The sequence below is a fragment of the Panthera pardus genome, unplaced genomic scaffold (genome assembly GCF_024362965.1).
Source record: "Panthera pardus isolate Hobbes unplaced genomic scaffold, ASM2436296v1 HiC_scaffold_15, whole genome shotgun sequence".
Lineage (NCBI taxonomy): Eukaryota > Metazoa > Chordata > Mammalia > Carnivora > Felidae > Panthera > Panthera pardus.
The window spans coordinates 60599090-60614871 of record NW_026526710.1 but is presented as its reverse complement, the minus strand read 5'-3'; the positions used below and the strand labels follow the sequence as shown (position 1 = coordinate 60614871).

The 15782-nt window shown below is 48.4% G+C and overlaps 2 protein-coding genes across 2 annotated transcripts in view; one reads left to right on the top strand and one right to left on the bottom strand.

Moving 5' to 3' along the window:
• The window catches only part of EPG5 (ectopic P-granules 5 autophagy tethering factor), a 106299-nt gene extending 96601 nt beyond the window's left edge, over nucleotides 1-9698 (top strand). Inside the window, exons 40-44 of the mRNA XM_019464163.2 lie at nucleotides 1713-1955; nucleotides 3207-3423; nucleotides 3602-3817; nucleotides 5387-5501; nucleotides 7707-9698. Of these exons, the coding sequence (XP_019319708.2) occupies nucleotides 1713-1955; nucleotides 3207-3423; nucleotides 3602-3817; nucleotides 5387-5501; nucleotides 7707-7889 (974 nt within the window). The 3' untranslated portion in view covers nucleotides 7890-9698. The remainder of the gene's footprint in view (nucleotides 1-1712; nucleotides 1956-3206; nucleotides 3424-3601; nucleotides 3818-5386; nucleotides 5502-7706) is intronic.
• On the bottom strand, nucleotides 989-15625 carry LOC128777086 (uncharacterized). Its single transcript, XM_053902657.1, has 2 exons — nucleotides 14136-15625; nucleotides 989-1180 (listed from the first exon to the last, which is right to left on the bottom strand). The coding sequence occupies exons 1-2, from the start codon at nucleotides 14862-14864 to the stop codon at nucleotides 1178-1180; spliced, it is 732 nt and encodes a 243-aa protein (XP_053758632.1). The 5' UTR covers nucleotides 14865-15625; the 3' UTR covers nucleotides 989-1177.
• Nucleotides 15626-15782: the final 157 nt, after the last annotated feature.

Sequence of the window (15782 nt, the reverse complement as noted above, 5' to 3'; positions counted from 1 at the left end):
TTAATAAAGGATATCTGTGGGGTGCCTGGGTGGCTCAGTTAAGCGTCCAACTCTTTTTTTTTTTTTTAATTTTTTTTTTTAACGTTTATTTATTTTTGAGACAGAGAGAGACAGAGCATGAACAGGGGAGGGGCAGAGAGAGAGGGAGACACAGAATCTGAAACAGGCTCCAGGCTCTGAGCTGTCAGCACAGAGCCCGATGCGGGGCTCGAACTCACGGACTGCGAGATCGTGACCTGAGCCGAAGTCGGCCGCTTAACCGACTGAGCCACCCAGGCACCCCCAAGCGTCCAACTCTTGATTTCAGCTCAGGTCACGATCTCATGGTTCACGAGAGCCCTGTGTCAGGCTCCACGCTGTCAGATTCTGACAGCTAGGGATTCTCTGTTTCCTTCTCTCTCTGCCCCTCCCCGACTCGTGCTTGCTCACTCACTCTCAAAATAAATAAATAACCTTAAAAAAAAGAATATCTCTACCCATAGAAATACATGAAAAAATAGGTATTCATATATAGTGTGTTTCTAAAACCTTTGTTTTTGAAGTCCTTGCTTGATAATAAGTAGGAGTGTTGTTGTTTTTTTAATGTTTATTTATTTTTGAGAGAGAGGGAGTGAGCAGGGAGGAGGAGAGAGAGAGGGAGAAAGAATCCAAGCCGTCTCCACACTATCAGCACAGAGCCCGATGCAGGGCTTGAACTCATGAACTATGAGATTGTGACCTGAGCCAAAATCAAAAGTCAGATGCCCAACCTGACTTGCCACCCAGGTGCCCCGATAAGAAGTAGGTCTTATAGTAACATTAAGTTAGGGTTTATTCAACACTTGTGAGTGGGTGAGTTTGGTTTGATAGGTGTGATGAGTAAGACCAAGACTCCCCTACTTTCATTGATGTGAGTACCGAAGCCTTGTGATAAGAAAGCCCCAGTTCTAGTTCAGTAAGAATTTTTACCTAACTCGAGGAGAGCTAGAAGGAGCTGGCAACAACCGTGGCCTGTTGGATTGTCTTTTCCATGAACTCCCAGTGAAATGTTTTCTATTTGGGGATGTGAAGAAGGAATCCACCTCAATAACGTTTTGCAGTTCTCTTGTGGAATGAATTTGCTTTTTCTCGTCCTCTGTTCTCTTTTCATCTCAATTTTTTGGAAAGACCCATTATATTGCCCGTCTGTCCACTTTTCTTACTGAAAAAACAAAGAAAGAAATAAAAACTGCTTAAGTGAGGAGTTCTTTTGAAAAGGTTTAAAAAGGTTTTTCTTTTCCTTACTTTTATATTTAGTTTTAAGGAATAACCTCTGTTCCTTGTAAATCACTCCAGAATATCTACAGCTTTGGCACTGGTGAGTGGAGGTACTGTTTCTAGACAGTTTACCAGGTGGCTTTTGAGATCTGTGAGCAAAGTCTGGACGATAAAGTCTAAGTAAGCATGTTCTGGTAAATAATTTAGTCTTTTACCAGCTTGATGTCTATTTATTGAAGTGTAGCTCAGCCGCCTCCCGTAACCAGGGATCTCTCAGTGGTTCCTCCTTTGCCCTTACGAAGTACTGATGTGCTGCATCCTGTCCTTAAAAGCTACACCCCATGCAGAGTGTTCCTTCTGGTCCTTCAAGATCAGTGACCAGAACTGTAAAGTGTGCCCCGGAGTGTGGCCAAGATCGGGCACATTGACATCTCCATTCCTGCGGCCACTCACGATGTGTCTGTGCTCCCCTGCAGACATGGACAGCCAGACCCGCCACATGGCGCTCAGCAGCCTCTTTATGGAAGTCCTGATGATGATGAACAACGCAACTATTCCAACGGCAGAGTTCCTCCGGGGCAGTGTCCGCGCCTGGATTGGGCAGAAAGTGCACGGGCTGGTGGTCCTGCCTCTCTTAACAGCAGCCTGTCAGAGCCTGGCTTCTGTCCGCCACATGGCTGAGACGACGGAAGCCTGCATCACTGCCTACTTCAACGAAGGTACGAGGCTCTCTTTAGGATGGTCTTTTCCAGGGGAGAGTAAAGCTTTCTCAGAAAGATGTACCTTTCTGGACCCTTCCAGTGAGCGATTTGTTTGTTAATGTAGCTGATGTTTCACAATGTATTTTGTATTGTCCACAAAGATCTGCAGTTAGTGTGAGAACCTATGGCCTGTGCTGTTAGTACAGTCCTGTTTCAGTGGAGGGAACCTCCAATTCATTTTACAGTGGTTTTGGAGGTCAGACCGGCTCTTTTATGGGAGGCAGGTCATGTAAAGTCACAGGCCTAGCCATGATCTTCCAAAGAAATGCTATAAACCAGAATCTTTATAAGACCCACTGTGTTAATATTCTTTATTTTTGTCACTTTTTAAAATGAGTTTTCATGTGTGTCTTTTATTGCTTCTTGTCACATCTTTTACACTATTACAAAGAGATCAAAGCCCACCCCCCCCACCACCACATTTTAAAAATCATTCTTATTCCCTAACCTCCCTCTAAACTCGATTCTGGAAACATTGTGGTCTGGTTAAGAAGAATTGCTCGGATGAACATTCTCAGCTGTGATACCCAGATACACATCATTGTGCACACAGTAGGAGAGAAGGAAGGGTGTTAGAGCAAGAAGGCCGGGAAGTGCCCGTCACCTGCTGCTGCCCTTCCTTGACAACCCATGAACAATGCATGTCCCTGTGTCCCCCCATGGAAGGTGCTGCACATGTCACCATCTCCCCGCTGTCATTCCCCCAAAGAATTGAGAACCACTAGGATAACACTCCTGCTTCAAATTCATTCGGGTTGCTAAAATAAAAAAAATTTTTTTCAGTTTGTGAAACAGTTTTAAGGATTTCTGTTGAGGTATGAGTCAAACCAAGCCCTGAAAAGTAGAAATACTTCTGTCAAATAGAGTAATAATAATTTCCTTGAGAAAAGCATATTCACAACCCACTTAAAAGGTATTAGATGAAGTTAAAACCCTTAGGTGACTTGGACAGGCAGTACCTACCTGTGATTTTAAGGTATTAAAAGGGAGAGAAGGGTGATTCTGACCTCTTGCCCTCTAGCCGTGGATGGGCACTTAGCGTGAGGACTTCCCAGTCTCTGCCATGAGGTACGTTTCACTTGTGTGGCCTCCAGGGCCCACGCGGGCTTGACATGAAGCCTAAAGTGAAGAGGCCCCTTCCAGCAGGTAAATAATTTCATTCTTGTTTTCATCTTGCTATCTTTCCTTGTTTTTTTTTTTTTTTTTCAGGCTCCCTCAGTCAGAATTTAGGATGGGGTCCCATTCTGGTGTCCCTCCAAGTTCCGGAGCTCACCATAGAAGAATTTCTGCAGGAGTGCCTGTCCCTCGGCAGCTACCTGACTCTCTATGTCTACTTGCTACAGTGTTTAAACAGCGAACAGACTTTAAGGAACGAAATGAAAGTGCTTCTCACCCTGAGCAGGTGGTTGGAGCAGGTGTACCCCGGGTATGTTGGCCCTGTGGCTGCTCTGTCCCTGTCACTGTGTTAACACGCTGGGCTGTCAGCCAAAGCTTTGAAAGTACCAAGTGTCCCCCAAACTTAAAATTCAAATGTGGAATTTCAATTAAACAGGAGCGGAAAGAAGCCACCTCTAATTGTGTTTTCCTCCTGGGCCTCCCCCCAGCTCCGTGCAGGAAGAGGCCAAGCTGTTTTTGTGGTGGCACCAAGTCCTGCAGCTGTCCCTGATTCAGACGGAACAGAGTGACTCGGTCCTGATAGAGTCTGTCGTTCGAATTCTGCTCATGCTTCAGAGCAGACAGAGCCAGCTGGCCGAGGAGAGGCTCAGCTCCGGGATTCTGGGGGCAATCGGGCTGGGCCGGAAGTCGCCCCTGTCTAACAGGTAAGCAGGCGCCTGCCACTGCTCTTCCCACTGGGCCTCAGCATCTGTCCCTGCTTGGGGACTGGGATACTTGAGTAGGCTTTTTGACTTCAGGGCTAGGTCCCCTCATAGATTAAGGGGGGAGAAAATCAGCTTGATTACATCTTTATATATTACAAAACATGTTTATTTTTTGTAAACAACTTTGTTTTCACATTTAAAGAATGTTTTCTTAGTAATATCTCTCGTTGTATTTTGACTGTGTAACCTGACCACACTACTGATTTCTTTCTGGCTTTGAGCCAGCGATGGTGTGTAAAGTTAGGTTATAATACCCCAGTTAGTTGCTTCACTGTCTGTACTTTGTCAGGGCAGCGCAGGCCCATGAGGGACTCAGTCTCCTGGAACTGTGAATCGCGATGAGTTCAAGTCAACTGATGAGAGGGATAAGTAACGAGAAACAAGTCTAAGTTTTTGTTGCTGAAAATTGCAAGGCATGGAAGAATTTGCCACTGGCCTCCAATTTTTGTCTCCCTTATTGGCATAGTGGTTTTCTTTCCTAGCCTTTATCAGGGTTGAAAAGAGTTCTGCCATTGTGATGTCAGCATTCTTGTAGAATAGCCCATTGCAACTTCGGGAATCAATCCAGACCAGGTCACATCATGTGTCTTTGTTTGTGGTAGAATTTAGCAGGAGTATGTGACTTTGATTTACCTAAACTGTGGAAGACTACACATAACGTAAAATTTATTACGGTAACTCTTTTAAACTATACAATTCAGCGGCGTTTAATACATTGACAGTGTTGTTGTACTCATTGCCACTGTCTAGTTCAGACATGTTTCTGTCTTCCCAACAGGAAATCCCATACTCGTTAGACAGTTAACTCCCTATGTCCCTCTCCCCTGAGTCTCTGGCAGCCACTAAGTGACCTTCTGACTTTATTATATCTTTTCTGGACATTTCATAGAAATGGAATCATATACTGTGTGGCCTCTTGTGTCTGGCTTCTGTGACTTCACCTGAAGTTGCAAGACTCACCCATGTTTAATCATGAATCAGTACCTCACTCCTTTTTATGGCTGAGTAATATTCAGCCATGTGGATGTGGTATGGATGTATCACATTTTGTTTATCCATTCATCGGTGGATAGACATTTGGGTTTTTACACTTTTTGGCTGCTGTGAAGTTTGTTAACAAATTTTTGTTGCACATGTTTTCCGTTCTTTTGAGTATGTGCCCAGGAGTAGAATTGCTGGGTCATATGGTTTCTCTGTGCTTAAGTTACTGAGTAACTGCCCAAATCCATTTTCCTGCACCAGTTTTTACATTCACACCAGCAGTGCCTGAGGTTCCAGTTATTCTACATGTTTGCAACAGTCTGAATGTTGCTTACGTTTTTTGGGCAGTGATGATGGAAAGGAAGGTTAAGGCTCCTTCTTGGTCATACTTAAGATTTTCCTGCAGAGGCTAGCAACAACGTTAGGTCTGAAATGTGTTTATCTTGTTTTTAAAGAGAAAATGTGGTATTTATTTTAAAATATTTACTTGAATCGTCATTTACTTCTGACCTCTCCCTGACGCCGAAGGTTCCGAGTGGTTGCTCGAGGCATGGCCGCCTTCCTTTCGGTTCAGGTTCCTTCCGAGGATCAGATCCGTTTGAAGCCTGGCTCTGAATTACATCTGACCCCAAAAGCTCAGCAGGTCAGTAAAAACAGCTTTACAGTTAAGGGTCGGAGTCTTTTCGGCGGGCCTTCCCGGGAGGCGAGGGGCGGCAGCCGTTGTCCTCACACACGGCGGCGTGGTTCGCTGTCGTAGCTCTGTGCTGTGCTCTGCATACTGCACGTGCCTGCCTCAGATTTTAAACCAGTTTTTGTAGGTGCGTGCCTAGAGCACTGGAAGTGCCGTTGTAGAAAAAGCAAGGCCATGGGCAAGCCAGCCGGTCCAGGGTCGAATTGGTTCTGCTGAATAGGATTGTGACCACGTGCTGGGGGCCGGGGACTGGCACAGAAGATGGGGCCACAGGAGACTGACTAGGTTAGTTGAGCTTTAACTTGGAACCAAGGAAGTCGTTCTGATTTTGTGAGTCTGGGGGCTGACCCCTGTTGGCTGATGTGGGAATAACCAAAAAACATGGACACAGTGGCAGCTGTGAGAAATTATAGTTTGTTCTAAAAACGTGGGAGGCCACATGGCAGTGGTCCTGTCCTCATAGGTATTTTCACCTGTAAACAGGCTGGCCGTGTACAGAGGGGTCTCCTGTAAAACAGTGGCCAGCATTCCCGAGTGCTCACCGGAGGCACTGTTGTGAGTTTTAACTCACTTGATATTAATGAGTTAACGTTTTAGCTCATTTAATCCTCACAAGAACCCTGTGCTGTAGGAGCTGCTGTTATCCTGGTTGTGTGCTGAGGAAGTGGGGCCGAGAGGGGCGGGGCTCAGTGACTTGTAAGTGCCGGCTGGGGCCTCGCCCCCTCTGCGCTCTGCAGTTCTGTGTCGGGTGGGCGGTCGCACCCCTTGCTCTTCGTCCTTTGTGGCCTTGTGATGTCCAAGCCGGCCACGTGCAGGGCGATCTCTGGGTTATTAAGAGCAAGCATCCAGCGATCCAGGCAGCAGGTTCTCCACAGGCTTCTTGGTTTATACAGTACCCGATACTTGTCGCCAATTGACCTGACAACTGCCGTTTGAGTCCCTAATGTCATATATGAGCCGTGTAGAAACTGCCACACGTGGGCAGGAAATTCTCCTGAGGGCCGATTGTGAAGTGGGCGCGACACCCATGTATATTCGAGAAGTCTGATGCTCTCCTGTGGCTACCAGGTCTCCCGGGCCTTGCCTCTCCACCTTCATTCCCTTATGTGATGACTCCTGCCTGCCCCCCATTGATGCCTGTTCTCAGATTGAACTTCCTCCACCCAGCAGTCAGGTTGGGAGCTACATCCCTTCAGTTGTTCATTTTTGGCTCTGAGACTTCTGTCTTCAATCTCCTGGCAGTTTATTTCTAAGCTGCCAAATTATTTACCATCCTCAACGACTTCTCCATCCGTGTTTACTGACCTGAGCATTGATCTGCATTTGATCTGCATTCTCTCGTGCGGTGGCCCCCATATCTGAGAGGGGAAGGTGTGGGGTAGTCTGTGGTCACGTTCAGAATCCTGGGGGTGGATGACCAGTGTAGCTGGAGAACAAAGCTCTCCCACACCAAGAACCACTGTTCTGATTTTGTTTTCTCCACATACAGTCTTCTTCTCCTTTCCTACTATGAAGGAAAGAAATGTTAAAATTGTGGAATTGAAGAATGTTTTTCTTTATTCCCGAAGAGAGGCATGGGAACACCTTCATTGTTTCTGACGGGCAAAGCCGAGGAGCTTGATCTGTACTTTATGCTTGTTGACCGATAGAATGATCTCACCCTCAGCAGCACTTAGGCACTGGTTTCTTTTGAATGCATATAAATAGATAGTTTAATATGACGTGATTTTGTAATCTAAGAACAAACCCAATAACAAATCAAAATCTCACAGTAGCTGGTGCCTGGGACTTCGGCTTGGGTTCTAGGAGGAGAGGCAGCAGGAGATCGGTGGGGAGGGCTCTGTGCCGGCACTGGCGGGAAGGAGGATAAGGCAGTGGGCCAGCCTGGCCTGGCTGCCACAGTGGCTTTCTGCGGGGAAGGTTGGAGAAACAGCACAGCCAGGAGGAGGGAAGGCTGGGTGTGGAGGCTGCTGAAGCCAGAGAAGCTTGGGTGCTGGCTTCCTTCTGCTGTGGTTCATCAGTGCCTGCCTTTGGGACTTCTACTTCCGGTTCCCTAGGCTTCCCAGTTGCACCAGATGATGGCAGGTGTGCTGCACCTGCGGGGATCACGAACTGTACATCTGTGTGGTTAACCCTCCCATCTTCTGTGTCTTTCAGGCTCTGAATGCTCTTGAATCCTTGACATCAAGTAAGCAGTATGTTGAATACCAGGATCAGGTATCACAAGCTGCACAATTTATAAAGCATCCTGGCCATTGCCTCCAAGATGGGAAAAGCTTCCTGGCTCTTCTTGTTAACTGTCTCTATCCAGAAGTGCATTATTTGGACAACATACGATAGTAACACCGAGTCTCTCAAAAAAACCTGTTGCTGTTTATGTTTACATTTAACTTTGCTGTTGCACAAGTAACTTTGCTCAGTCTCACTGCAGAGCTCAGTTGGGCCAGTGAGTTCGTTGACTGAGAGGCAAGTCGGGAGGCACTAGATAATTCTGTTGTGCATGCGCATGTGTGTATGTCTTTGTGTGTGTGTGTGTGTGTGTGTGTGTGTGTGTGTGTGTTTTCTTAGTTCTTGAAACTTCCCAGGGCCTTTGTAGTTTTTATGTTCACCCCACTGGAGAAAATGAGTCCCACTTGGGCACAGAGCCATTCAGCTGCTGGATCCCCAGTCACCTCACAGGACCCCCCCACGGGGCTCTGTTGTATGTCGCCATTTCTGTCTTCCCTGTTTTATTTAAATCTCAAGACTGCTGTGTCAGATCTAACTGCTTTGGGAATCATGTAGAACCCTCAGTTTTGAACCTCATTTGTGTTCTTTCAAAGTAAAACAAGCTTTGAAAACTTCTGCATTTCTCAAATGTGGGGAAATACACCAGCTTCAAAGTATTATTTCCCTCAAAATGGAGATAAGAATGCTGAATTAAAGTGAGGCATTGTCTGAAATGTGGCCACTTGATCCTTGATTGTAGCAGATGGCAGAGATGGTGACAAGTCCATTTCCATCCAGCTGTGGTCCTCATGAAGAAGGAGATGTCCATGTAAACCGAGGGGGCACACAGGTAGCATGTGATGAGCAGACTGTGTACAGACGTGTTTCGTTTGATCCCCGTGGCAGAGAGTGTGGTCACTGTGGACATATGTGGACATAGTGTCAGGCCTACCCCAGCCCATTCCTGCATTCACACCGCTCCCTCAGCCCCCGTGGACATCAGAGTTTGCACCTCTTGATAGACAGCAGGTTTGAAATCTGAAGGCCTTGCTGTCTAGAGAGGGAGTCTGAGAACTTAATGCTCTGTATTCTGCTTGTTTCTTCATTCCACATTTAAGCTCAAATGAAGTTAGACACTTGTCCGTGGAAACTTGACTTTTCCAGTAGCCATGTGCCTTGTGTTGTTGTTCACCATTCACTCGCTACCAGAGCCTGTCTGCTGCCTTGCTCTGTAGCCAGCTTCTTGCTCTTGTCATTTCCACCCCCGGCATGAGCAGTTTGACTTCTGCCTTCCTAATTCTCTTGGCTCGAAATTGATTTTGTTCATTCAGCTTGCAGAATATGTCTTCTGTTCATGGATTAATTATAACCCAAGGATATTTATCTAACGGTGTCTGAACTGAGAGCCCTCAGCAGGGGGAGCAGGATAAAGGTTAATGGAGTGATAACCTCTCTTCAGATCTCCTCTTGGAGTGCTCACCCCAACATTTGGAAGTGTGCGGGAGCCTGTTCTCCCATTTTGAACTTGTTTAGTTGCACAGAACACATCTGCTCCACAGATCAAGATTATCCCTGTGAGCCTCCAAGGTTGTAGGCCACAAAGCATCCCTCTCAGAGGGCACGTCACAGGGCTCTCCTTGGTTTTGCTTTTCTCCATTTTCAAAATCAGTCAGCCTCCCTGTGCTGTGTTAAGAAAATGTCATAAGCTGTGGGCAGTTCAGTGGCCGATTTGGCAACAAAGATTTCATGACAGAAGTGTTTTGTGTGCTGTTTTCTGTGAGGAGGCTGTAATTATTGATATCCTAGAATGTGAAAATTTTGAGTGACAGTCTACATTTTAAAGACAATTATGATTCATCTATTAATTTTCAAAGGTTTGTAATATTTATAATGTATTTGCTCTGTAAAAATTATAAAAAATAAAATCAGTCTTTGGTTGTAGCTGGCAAGAATATGAATTTTAGGGGTATTTCAGTTAAAGTTAATGCAGAATGTTATGCCCAATGTCCTCTGTTTTGATACTGGAACTTGATTATCAGAGATGGTTGGTGAAATACTTCCTCTCTGACTACTTTGTGCTTAACGGTGGAGGCCTCACTCACCCCATAGCCTCCTTGGAGCGTCTCGAGGCTGAGGAAGTGCTTTAAAGATGCTGAGATAGTTCAGAAGGGGGCAACACTGCTGTAGCCTTCTGGGGGCAGAACAGAACAGCCAGCCCTTGGCTTTCAGGAATGATGAGCTTTGCTGCCCAAAACAGTCAGCCTCCGGAGAGTGCAGGGCCAGGTTCAGACACCCTTGCCTGTGGTGCCACATGTGATGCCTGGATCAAGCCAGACCAAGGCCGCCCCGCGCCGAGCGGTGTTGGAGGCGAGCTAGCACCGACCTTCCCTGCCTGTGCCCGTTGGTGGCACCTGGCTTGGACAGGGACGTCGTGACAGGTGCCTCCCCTGCATCTGCACTCATCTCCCCACAGCTCACAGAGCTCGGGTCCGAGAGGCACGCTCGACCTCCCCCGTGTCCTGGCTCCTGCGCCCGACTGGAACAAGGGGACAGGGCAGAAAGCTGGAAGGCACAGGCCGATGGGGAGGTTGTGCTGATATGTCCGCTCAGCTTGATGGAGGAGCCAGGACCCACCCGGTGTGATCCCAGAGCTCCTGGGCACGTAGAGAACATCATGATCAGTTTGGGGCTCAGTCACATCTGCCCCCTGGGGTGGCCTGAGTCCCTCATTCTGAGGCCCCCCGAGTGGCCTCACTTCACCGTAACCAGCCCCATCCCTCCCGCTCAGTTACTAAAATCAGCGCATCCAGGGGGCACAAGGTAGGGTGTTCAGTTCATGCCCTTTCTTTTGAATGAAGGTGATACACAGTTTTCTATTGGGTTTTTAATACTAAGATTAATGATTTCCTCTGGAGCAGGAAGCAAATGCTGTAGAATCATGACTTTTAAAGTTCATCTGGTCCCACTTCTCACTCAGCAGGGACCCCCAGCCCTGCTCTTCCAGCCAACCCCCTGCCTCTCCTCCGCCCTGTCCTGTGGCCAGGAGTCCTGCCCCTTGTGGACAAGCCCAGGTGGGCATTGGCTTTATGTTGTGCCAGAACTGGCCTGATGACATTGGTCATGGTTCGGCTGCAGCTGGCCAGGCCGGGGCTCCTCTGCTACTCTAACCGGTCTTCTAACATTTTCAGACCTCATCACCCCCCTGACCCCACCGGTCCACCTCTTAGTCTTCATGCTAAATGCTCAGTGCCTTTAGTTGGTCCTCTTCCCCCACGATGTCTGACAGGGCTGCTCTTTGGGGAAAGTGCCCAAGTTAGCCCATGTTACTCCAAAAGGGCCGTGTCCATGAATACCAGGGCCGGGGCTCAGGGACACAAACTTGAGGTGGCAGTCACCCGCAGACACCAAGAGAGTATGCTTCCTTCTGTTTTGTGCCCTTGGCGTGATCTCTGTCCCGGGCTTTGTCACACCAGTGTGGGCCAAGCAGTGATGTTGACCCCCTGGGACATGTGGATGGCATTGGCTCTCGGCGGCTGTGCCCTGTGGTTCGCACATTCAGTTAGTGGCGAATTCAAACTCCACACCTTGGTTTAACATTAGTTGCTGCCCAAGATCAGTCTCATCGCCTGCCTGCATGATAAGCTAACAAATAAGGCGCTTTGAACGTATCCTTTAACACTGTCTGCTCTTCAGTCTGGACCAACTTCACGGCTTATTTTGAAGTAGTAGCTGAATTTTTTTCTGCTCAGTTAACTTTGTCTTATTAAACAAAACGAGGAGTCTAATGTTGGAAACAAACATGTTGCTTTTTTTTTTTTTTTTTTCCAAGAGTATCCTCATACTGATCTTCCGTTTGAATCTGGGTTGAGCTGGATAAAGTTCTTGGCTCACAGCCAGGCGCTCTTACAGACCTTGTCCTGGTCCTTGGTGATCCCCACACATTATAGAGCCATCAAGTGTCCTGGAGAAGCTACAGCTGACACTTCTTCCAGTCTGGATAGGTTCCTGATTTTTGGTGACAATAACTTGAAAAAAATAAAACCGAACTACTGACCCTGTTTGGGGATAATGAAATCACTAAGGAATGAATGTTGTTTATTAAAACTTTTATTTTTTAATGTACAGATGTAGTATCTCTCACTGAGCGCTGAAGGTTAGAATTTAGTTTTCCTTCAGTGGCTTAAAATCACTTACGTGGCAACAAGTACTTCCTAAGTGCGTTTAACTCTTTCCTTCCCACATGTATAGTGTGGCCTTTAACAACCACATCTTACCCGGTCATTAAATGTGCAATATTCAACTTCTTGTTCATTGTTGAGCATTTTACACGCTTGTACAAAGATTGAGTTTTTATATAATGATGAGAAACAGAGAAATGCGAATGGGTTTAAGTAAAATCCTGCAAATAAACCAGAATTAAAATTGAATTTACATGTGGTGGACACGTCTCGTTTTTGGCAGATTGGTTGGCAGGTCTTTTCATCCAGAAGTCACACTAAGAAAAATTTGGAATCAGAGAGCTTGTAAGGGGTAGAATCTGTATTTTGTGACATGCCACCACATGACACAAAGTTAAATTCAAAGAGAATTTAAGTCTTGGGGGTTTAAGAACAGGAGGCCACCTGGTGACCCCAGGTGAATTCAGGAGAGCCCTGAGGGTCTACGGTGTGGCTGTGACCTTAGGAGGAGGAGGGACACGAAGCTGCATGGAGGCTCCACCACCAGACTTCCTGGGCGGGGCTGGGGCACCTTGGAGGTCGAGCTGCCAGGGGAGGGCAGTAGAACCTGAGCATTGAAGCTCAGGGAGCTCTTTCTCTCGCTTTCCTTAGCATTCGTGAGACACATCTTGAACGGGCCAAAGTATGGTGGGAGGGCCTGCACATTTGATTTGGGATTGACATCAGTTTGGAATTTCTGTGGGACAGGGCCCCTTCCTCCCTTGTCTGGGTTTGGCTTCCTTTTTCCAGACGGAGCCACAGGATTTAGGGATTGGGAAGTGGATTAGAGGCAAGCTGTGCCACCTCCTAGTGTAGGAATCGGTTTCCTGTCTCTGGACCAGTGGGCTTTCTTGCTGGGACACACCCACAGAAATGCAGCGGGAAATGGTTCCTGTCACCCTGGGGCAGCTGAGAAATAGAGATGGTCTTCATCTAAGGGTGAAGGAGCCAGGATCTTCCTCTGGAAACTGCTCTTCTGAAGACAGCCCTCTTCCTTCTTGGTCTTCCTTTCTAGCCAAACCTTTTTAGGAAACAGCCACACTTTCCTGGTCTGTCAGAGTGACCAACACGGCCCCTCTCCTGGACACTGTATTGTAATATAGCCTAAATTTGTGGCTGACATCAGATTTACTGTGGACCTTCAGTCTTCCTGGGCTGCCCTGCTCCCTGCCTTGTCTTTTTTTTTTTTTTTTTTTTTAATATTTTGAGGTAGAGAGAAAGGGTGTGAGCATTGGAGGGGCACAGAGAGAGGGAGAGAGAGTCCCAAGCAGGTTCCATGCTGTCAGTACAGAGCCCGAAGGGGGCTTGATCTCACGGTCCATGAGATCATGACCTGAGCCAAAATCAAGAGTTGGACACTTATCCGGCTGAGCCACCCAAGCGCCCCCTGCCTTGTCCTTAATCAACCTTCCTTAAGGCCCTTTGTCCACCTTCCTTTTCCTGTCCCACTCTTCTCCTCCTTCATCCCATCCTCCTCCCCCTCCTCTTCTGGTGGCAGTATGGAGGTGAGTGCCTGGGCTATCTTCAGCTCTGGGGACCCTTTGAGGTCACTTGCACACAGGACTTGGGGGTGACTGTGGAAGACAAAGGTCTGGGGGCCCAAACCCCGGGAAACCCAGAGTGCCAAGTATTTCTGTATCCTTATGTTGGCAGATTATGTTTTTCTCCCTTTAGTACATAAAATGTGACACAGAGGAAGGGGCACAGGAGAGGAGGAGAGACATGGGAGAGAAAGCCTGGGAAAGAGGAGGCAGCATGTGGGTGTGGAAGGAGCTGGGACCACAGCTGTTTTGTCACAAAACATGTGGGAAGCTGGCCAGGCCGCTTTCCTCCTGAGACTTTCCCTATTTTAAATGGGGATAATTGCAGCTTTTCCTGTTCCCTGGGTTTACAGCAAGAAGTCCCTGAGGCCACAGAGGTGGAGGCACTGAGGAAATGTTGAGGGGATGTTATTGGGGGAGAGAGGGCTGGTAGCATTGACTTAAGCAGCCAGGGCTGGAGGCCGGACAAAGCCCAGGACCCCCGGCTCTTGGTCTCTAAGGTCCCACTGGCCTGAAGGCCCTGTGACCAGTGGGCCTGGCGTTCCCATCCAGGCTGGCTAAGGGGCTGTATGTGAACACTCAGCCCACTGTGTGTCATTTCGTACCCAGGCAGGGCCTACCTTCAGTGTAGATGATCTCATGGACACTGTCTTCTCCTGTAGATGCATCTCGATGTAAAAGGTCACTAGCTCCTCAAGCCAGGGGAAGTGTGTCGGGCTCTTGGCACATCTGGGTGCACCTCTTCCTCCCACTGCCCATCTCCAGGGGCAACAGGTGGAGGGCTGGCAGTGGAGGGCAGTCTCTGGGCTGTCAGCAGCCCTTCTGGGGACAAACGGGCTCACATTCCCAGAGCACTGAAGGGACGGCTCTAGCTGTACGTCCTGGGCCACACTGCGGAGTCCTGTCTTGAAAACGCCAAGTCTCCTGGGTCCCTTCTCTCCCTGACAATGTGCCGACTGAGCCCGTCGCCTGTGGCTCTGGTCCTTGCCACTGACAAAGCCTGAGTGCTCCGAGACGGTCGGGTTGGGGAGGACGACAACTCTGCTCCACGCAGACCTCCCAGTGAGAGCTCCAAGCTCCTGAGGTCTGGTGATGGCCAAATACAGCCGCTTCACCACTCTCCCCTTTTGCCCCTGGAGCAGCCGCTTTATCTGGAGACTAAGCAGAAGGCTGCCTGTGCGCAGTAAGCAAATCAGTAGAGGGAGTGCCGGAGGGACCCTCTGCTGTCCCTTCTCTGTGTGTGCTCCCCACGGCCCAGCATGGGGTGTGAAAGCACTCCACCAGCTGCGTGTTCCTTTTAGGAATGCCACTTCGGCGGTTTCTGGGACGCCCTCCTTCAAACTGCACATACCATAAGAAGGAGCACTGGGTGGTGAGCTCGCACCCTTGGAAGTCAGCCCACCTGGAGGCAGCCTCAAACTTTAGCTTGTTTAAGAATCGCCTGGAGTCACCTGGGCCCTGGCTAGAGACGACAAGCTAAGAAAGACATTTTGAGAACTGGGGAAATAAGAATGTGGGCTATACGATGATATTATTCAATTATTGTTAACATTTTCTCAAACGTGAAAATGGCATTGGAGTTATGGAGGAGAATGCTCTTGTTCTCTGGAGATGCAGCTGAGGTATTTAGAGGCGAAGCACTGTGGTGTCTGTAGTTGGCCCTGAATGGTTCACACACACACACACACACACACACACACGTGTGCACATTAGCAAATATGGCAAATGGTAGTAACTGTTGGATGTAGGTGGTGGGTACCTGGGTGGTCATCTTCCTTTTTCAGCTGTGTGTGTGTGTGTGTGTGTGTGTGTGTGTGTGTGATTGAAAATGATCATAATACAAAGTTAGGGGCAAAAATCACATGAGCATCTGTTTAAAATTCCAGCACCCAGCCTCAGAGCTCACTTTTAGGAGGCCCAGGTAGCACTCAGGATGGGGATTTGAGCAAGCTCCCCAGGTCCTTCTGATGCAAACCACTTGACCTTCAGAAACCACTGCAGAAACACGGCTCTGAGAGCCTGGGGTCTCGAGGTGGAAACCCCAGCCCCAAAGCATGGTGGCTCCGGAGCAGGTGCAGCAGTTGGACCGGTGAAAGCAGCATGCTGAGCAGTAGAGGGAGTCAGCGTCCTGCTTGGCCCCTTGGTTCCACCCCCCCCCACCCGCCCCATCCCCCCCCCCCCCCCCCCTGCTTCTCAGCCCTGTCGGGGGCAGCACTTACTACCATGTGGGAGCCCCCTCTAGCTGCAGCCCCAGCTCCAGCCCTCAT